General features: G+C 42.9%; 1 protein-coding gene across 1 annotated transcript; it reads left to right on the forward strand.

Annotated features, from left to right (window-relative positions):
• Positions 1 to 3,328: 3,328 nt before the first annotated feature.
• On the forward strand, positions 3,329 to 5,616 carry LOC129599761 (alpha-1-antiproteinase-like). The gene is made up of 3 exons (XM_055498073.1): positions 3,329 to 3,776; positions 4,318 to 5,073; positions 5,276 to 5,616. The coding sequence occupies exons 1-3, from the start codon at positions 3,500 to 3,502 to the stop codon at positions 5,452 to 5,454; spliced, it is 1,212 nt and encodes a 403-aa protein (XP_055354048.1). The 5' UTR covers positions 3,329 to 3,499; the 3' UTR covers positions 5,455 to 5,616.
• Positions 5,617 to 7,589: the final 1,973 nt, after the last annotated feature.

Raw genomic sequence — 7,589 nt, forward strand, 5'->3', positions numbered from 1 at the left:
ACGCGTACGCTGGCTGGCATATTCGACCGGAGCGCAGCGAAGGTCCTCTAATTCAGCAAAACTAGAAAAATGTCTGTCTGTCCCGGAAGTGGAACATAACTTCCTTATTGCTGCGCAATCACTTCCTTATCCTGTACTTCCTTATTACGTTATTCCTCATACCTCGTCAAGACTTATTTAGCATTTAAGTTTTTTATTGCGCCATCCCTCATGCGGCTTGGGGACGGAGAAAAGCAATGAATATATTCCCAACAGGCAAAAATCTCGAAAAAAGTTGAGACTATTGCGTTTGAGGAAGGGAGAAGGTTGAACAAGATAGACAAACCGGGAAAGGTCATTAAAGCAGAAAATACACAGATGTCGACGAATGGTTATAGGAAACCAGGAGACCATGGCAAGCTGGAAACTGGAAAGGGACAGGCCATAGCGCGTATTTCTCGCCGAGAAATACGCGCTATGGCCTGTGTTAATTCTCGGGCAGCACCAGCCGGAAAAGTTCGTGTATCTCGCGTAAAATGCGCCGATCACATCAGCGACAGAAGATTCGATACAAAATTTTTATCTCACACTTATATAAGAGCGTAAAGATTGATTAAACTTCATTAAGAAACAGTCGTATCGATTTCATTATTAATTTATGCAAATTTCAAATTTCCACCCGAATTCCTGGCTCCTTGACACTTAGGCCGTCTGGCATTTGGGCCACAGAGGAAAACTAAGGACCTTAAGCAGCCAAATCAACTCAAAGATCTCGAAGCTCAAAGGTGGACCAATTCAGCTCTGAGTCGTTCAGCAACAAATACTGTAGCAACCGTTTTGTGCATTTCGCATTAGCCACTGCATGGAAGCCGACGCGCTGCTATAATACTGTAGAACTTGCTCAGCCGCTGCAAAGGAGAGCTGTCTGAAAAATAAAATTGTGACATTTCAGTCTTTTCTTAGGCTTTGCGATCATTTTCGCCAAAATCTTGTTTTCTGTACGAAAAAACTTTTGTTCTCGCTGAAACATGCCCAATTACCGGTAACAGTTCCTGCCTATCTTCTATCTTCATCGTCAGCAAAAAGTGAAAAAAGTACGAAATGAAAATCTCAAAAATTGATCTTATTGACGGTCCATAATGTACGGCATGGGCTAAGCCGAACTGTAATTAAATTCAACAAAATGAATTGGGAAGGCAAGGATTTGACAGGGGGTGCGATAAGACTTCGTATAGTGTCAGCTTTTTTCAAAGCATCTCTCATCATTCCGCACTTTTCTTGTGGCAACATATCCGTTTCGCTTGCATCGGAATAAAGACGAAAAAACAGCATTTTACTTAACCAACATACATACTACATAGTTCTCGTGGTGGCCGTTAAAGGTGTATTCAATGGTGCTCTGATAAAAATTCAGCAGCTAATTGCTAAATACACGTTGCTAAGTTACACAGTTCAAAAACCAAAAGTGAACTACATTGAACCCTTTCACGCCGCGCTCCGGGCTGCCAGTGCACGCAAAACTCAAAAGTGCATTTTCCTAGTATAAATGTTTAAAAAAGAAACAAAACGGTATCATGCGTAACGTATTTTATACGTACATAACGTACATAACATACACTAACAAGCGTAACATGAGTTACCTACATAACAACCATAACATAACGTGCACAAGGTCGGGAACGGTATCGCTACAGCCACAGGCTAGAAACGGGCGAAAGAGTTTTTTAGTCAGCGGTTATCTATCCAAATGCAACGCGGAAACGCGATATGTGTTATGGGTACCATCCCCGAGCAGGATAGCATTAAAGAAGTGTTTTTGTTATAATTCTCGTCTTTTTTAGTACGTACTCAGTTTGTACATACATGACGATACTTGAATGCTGTCGGTAAACGAACATTCGCATCAGCCGGAATTGAAACAGAGCTTGAACCAGTGGGCTTATGTCGAACGAATGGCCAACGCCCGAATGGCGTTACGTTAGCACCGTGGGAAAGAGGAAGAATGCTGACGTGGGATGTCACCTGCGTCTGTACGGTGGCATTATCGCATATCGTGGCAACATCCGAGCGAGCTGGAGCAGCGGCCAGCAAAGGCTGAACAGGATAAAGTAACCAAGTACCAGAGCATCACCCCGGACTACCTGTTCAGCGCTTTGGGCTTTGAAACGCTAGGACCAAACGGACCGGAAGCTTCCCGTCTGCTGACGGAAGTGGGTAGAAGGGTACGGCAAGAAACTGGCGAGGCAAGAGCACCGGAATACCTGCGCCAGCGTATCAGCATAGAAATCCAGCGCGGGAACGGCGGCCTCCGTTCAGGGAACAGCTCCACCGGGAGCAAATTTAGATCAGTTGTTCTCTGTTCTTAGACCTCCCGAGGCTGTTTTCTGCTGATTGAGTGTACTGCGTTGTGATGTTAACTGTTGTGTATAAGCTAATTGTATAAAATAAAATGCTCCTTATTAAAGACTGTTACACAACGTGCAATACATAATATACATAACAAGCGTAACATGCGTCAGAAAATCAGCACTGAGATACAATGCAGAAGTGTTGTGCCAGTCCTCGGAACATTTAATGACATGCGAGACAACGAGGAAGTTTTTTTAGCTGTTAGGTTGGCTGATCGGGAATGATTAGTGCCCGATGTTGTTTTTCTTGGCAACTTTGCTGTGATTTTTCCTTATTATTGTAATAAAAGTACGTACTACTATTAGTAACATGGCATGCATAAAACCTTTTTGCCCGAACGGCTCGAGCATCGAGCGCAGCGAGATGCAAATATTAAAGAGCATAAAATTGCAGTGTTTTAATCTCTTAATATGTATACAGCGAGCTTCGCTTAACAAATATCATCAAATAAAGAATTTGTCCCAATTGACATGAGAAGGGACTGTGCACAACACACTCATAGCATTACCACGCACAATCTCCAAACATAAACGCTGAAACAAAAAACAAGTAGAGCGACTCTCGCCCGTCCTCATAAACAATTTTTTCCCACTCGTAAAAAAGAGCATAAAATTTGTCTGACGCCATGAAGAGCGTATGTCAAGCTTTACCAATTTCACAAATCCAGTACCACTTTCCAGTGGTACTGGCGCTCGCTTGGTGCACTCATGTGGTTCAACAACGTACCGCTAGTAATTAAAACTTACATAATTATTATGTACCACGGATAGACTGTCGTGTCTCACTGTCTACAGTACTTTATGTCCGTACTGATGTGCTTGTATTATATGTGTGCATGTGCTGCAGATGGTCCACATTGCATGAGAGAAAATTGACTGCGAATATCGATCTTTGTGACGCAGTGATTGCTACGGGTAGCTAGCTGCTTGTTGATGCTGTGCGATGTTTCTTTCTATTTCGAAATGTTGGGTTGATAACCGTGTATTAGTAAAGTGAAATTAATGCAAAACTCTCTTAGTTCGCAGCTCATGATCCCAATTTAAGAGTTCCTATCTGTCGCATAAATGTAGTTTATGTACTGGTATTTTGGGCTTTGACACAATACCAAAACATGGCATGCCGAAAACTTTGTGAAAATCGTGTGCGCTTTTCTCTGACTTTGTATAAAACCGTGTTGGCTCACATCTCGAGCTCCGAAAACTTGTTAATATCCCCCTTGTCTGCAGAACTGGCTGCTATTGCGGCATACATTGGAGCGGAGGGAAAAACACGAAGTGAAATAGCTCAAGTTTTAGGCTTGACAGCGGATTACACAGTCGAAGACATTTCCGGCCGGTTAGCGCAAATTATCTGCGATGAAACCAGAGAGGTAGCATTCAATCCAGAAAGTAAGGATTGCAAAAAAACGCATTACTGTCCTTCATCTAATTTTACGTTTCGTACCGTTTCGGCTTAAAACATTTTGGCATAATAAGGACATTTCAGTATGTGGGCATTTCCGCATACGGACATTCGGCATGCCTCTGATCGGAAAAAGTTTAATTACATGCGTGATATTTTATCGCAGTATTTATTTGCAAAAGTAGTACGTAATTATATTTCTATGGAAATGTGTGCTTGATTTCCTGTACGATATTTCCTGTGTTCATTAAGGTCATTATTATTTACTGTTAACGTGAACTATACGGTTTATTTTTGCGATTTTACTTTGCGAAAGACTTTAGCTACTGCGACAGTTTTCTGTTATGAGTAGTCTACGAACTCGTGCAGGTCATACCTGATCGTCGCAGACATTAAGCCCATTAAACAAACCAACAAACGAGGATTTGTAAATAATTGCTCTATAAATTGTCCGTCTCAGGCAAGAAATTAATAATTAAGGTTGTCAAGGCTTACGATTTCCTCGATTGATAAGATTTTGATTTGCAGATTGCTGCAAAAACTTCGAACTATCATCATGCGTTGGAATATTTATCGACGAAAATGTTCGTTTAAACGAGCATTACGCAGAAAGGGCACAGAATCTTGTGAAGGCAGTTTGCTTGCCTGTTCGATTTGCGAGTGATCCTGGTAGTGCTTGGGAAAACGTGAGAGGCTTTGTAGCGGCGCATTCAAAAGGAAAAGGGCCGGAAATCCTTGAGTTACCAAAATTTACTCGGCCAAGTAAATTAGTATTTGCGACTACTATTAATTTCCACTCGAATTGGGAGGAACATTTTCCTGGAAATTGTACCGTGAAAAAATGCTTCACCCTAATTACGGGCGCCAAGATTCAGGTGGACACAATGCACGGGAGGTTCATTCGTTTATTCAAATACTACAAAAGCAAGAAGTTCCACGGCGCTAAAATTCTTCAGCTGCCGTACTTGGGAAATTATTGCAAAGCGTATTTCATCCTCCCTAGGAAAAAAACATTGTTCTCTTGTCCAGTGCGCAAAGATAGGCTAAGCCAACTGGAAGACTTGTTGACACCCAAACGCTTACTAGAGGAAATGGGAAAAGTGGACTTCCCCCATGTTGTAACAGCTGAGATACCAAAATTCTGCCTAAATTACACCATGGCTGTAGAACAATTTCTCTCGGAAATGGGAATGCCTACCGCGTTCTCCGACGTCGCTGACTTGTCCGGAATATGCCCACTGTCACCCTTGAAGATTTCCACCATCACTCAGACAGCCGTTTTCGGTGAGATAAGACCCCAGTTGTTGAATTTCTTAACGGTATCATGCATTTGTCACGGTTGCGGATCTTGTACAGCCGCACCGGCTTTTGGCGCCATTGGTCAACTGCTGCGGCTATGCCCAGCCGTTTACGAGTACATATGTATCTGTGTCAGTACATCTGATCCGTAATTCCATGTGTTTCATCATTATTTTCTGTGTTTCAGAGATAGACGAAACCGGTACTGACTCTTGCCCCGTAACTGTGGACCGTGCCGCATTCATGTCCAGGAGTCCGACAAATAGAGTAAAGTTCATAGCCAATCGACCGTTTCTGTTTATTGTATGTCATGAAGCAACAAGCACGATTATTTTTATGGGACGCATCTGTAACCCTCTTACTTAAATCCGGAATCTGCTTCTCTCGGACCAGTTGTCAATGCTCCAAGGTGCATTTCCATGTAATACAGCACTGAGCACAGTCAATAACATAGTTGCATAAAAATTTGCATTATTTTTAGTCGTGTGACCGCAAAGGCTGTTTTTGTTAAGTTGGTGGCTATTGCCAGATAAACACAGTACATAACTTAGTTCTGCTTTTAGTGGTTCTTATTGCTTTTTCCGTCTCATCTTCGCTACTTAGAATTTACTGCGCATGAACACAGTAATCACATTGCGCACCGCAGCGACATCTGCACGAGCGAGAACTGCATCAGCGCAAGCTAAGCCGGGTCACGTTGAGAATTATCGCCACATCACTCACCAGGGCACGGTCACCGCCTTTATCCTCAGCAAAATTTGATTTTTTGTTTGAAGACAGAATAGGTATGGGGAACACTTAAAAAAATACTTTCATCGGCATTCGGCAATGGTCCAGTGGCCGTTGCCAAACACGAATTTCATGGTTGATGTTATTGCACGTATGATGATGCATTGCCATTGCCATACTACCGTAATAAACAGTACACGGATAAATTCTTTTCCGAGTTCTGTGTAACCCCTTATCATTCTAGTTTTTACTTTTTCATTTCTTTCGATTTCCTTAATCACTGTTTGAAAAATTTTAAAAAAATGCGCATTATCGACTGTGCTGAAACCTGAACAGTGAACAGTCCATGTACATATATGTGTTACAAATCCATGTACAGTATTTAGAGCTTGATAAGTAGCGAGATCCTCTAACAATTTTTACTTTTTCAAAACAGTGATTAAGGAAACCGAAAGAAGTGAAAAAGTAAAAAGTAGAGCGATAAGGGAGTATGACGTTACGGCAATACATGTGGTTAAATCTGGCGCGGTACATAACCGCCATGTTCAGCCACAACGTCAAACTCCAGGCGGGTGACGGCAGCATTACAGGGGAACGGTGGAACACGTTTACTTTTGCCCCCTATATAATATATGCGTACCCGTAGTAGCATATATATAATATAGGCTATATGATATATCCCATATATATAGCTTACATATACGTGCAGAATCTATAATGGCATATCTTATATTATCGTTTATAAAAGTATGTGTTGCGCATATATACAGGCATGTATAGCGTATATAACTAGCATAAACATGTATATAAATATCGTATATGTACGTAGGTATATGTAGGTTCGTATTACGTATATAAAAAGGATATGTGTAGCCAGTCAGACGCGTTATACAAACAGTAATTACTTAATTACCGGTCTCGGCGCACTTGGTGATGCACACCTTGACGTCCGACATTTTCGGATCGTCGGCATGTGGCTGGATTTTCATGGTGAAGGTGTCGTAGGCACCCCCGCGCACCGGAAAGACAAGGTACGGACAGTTGATGTCATCCACGGCCACGTCCTTATCGTCGCCGCTGCGCTGCCGGCGCTTGAATTGCAGCGTGGTCATCTGGCCGACGCGCACACCGCGCTAGGTTAGCGAAGGTCTGTTGCTGGTCGGGCAGCGGCTGGTGCGCGTCGCCATGCCGGTCCTGGTGCTCCTAGATGATGATCTTGTGCGCGTTATCCACCCATTCCACCACCACGTTCGCGTACAACCGTACAACCGTGCGTTAGATACACCCTCGCTTTGACTTCGCGGAGGTACAGTGTCTTACCATGGATTTATTGTTGGAGAAGCCGATGCCGGTCCACTTGTCGGCGTCCCGTAGGGTAAACTTGAAATGCGTGTTAAACGAGTGGTAAACGCCGCGCACCATTGTCGTGCTGACGATGTCCCATTCCGGCATTTTTCTGCAGCAGTACAGTGTTCATAATTATAAAGATTAGGTGAGAACAGCATTCATGCTCTGACAGTTAAACCACAAAAACATATAAGTACGTAATGTACAACTCATACGTATCTATACCTACCGCTGCGGATGCAGGCGGGCAGGTACACGTCTGGCTTCCGCTTAATCCCGTCCAGCTGTTAAAGTTCTAGGATAAAGCGTTTGCACAAGCACCACATTTTCTAATGCGAAAAATCCTCACTAAAACTGCCGCACGGTCTTTCTGCGCCGCGATGTTAATTATGATGGATTGATGGTCGCTTATTGTTATCGCTATT

The sequence above is a fragment of the Paramacrobiotus metropolitanus genome, unplaced genomic scaffold (genome assembly GCF_019649055.1).
Source record: "Paramacrobiotus metropolitanus isolate TYO unplaced genomic scaffold, Prichtersi_v1.0 Parri_scaffold0000154, whole genome shotgun sequence".
NCBI lineage: Eukaryota > Metazoa > Tardigrada > Eutardigrada > Parachela > Macrobiotidae > Paramacrobiotus > Paramacrobiotus metropolitanus.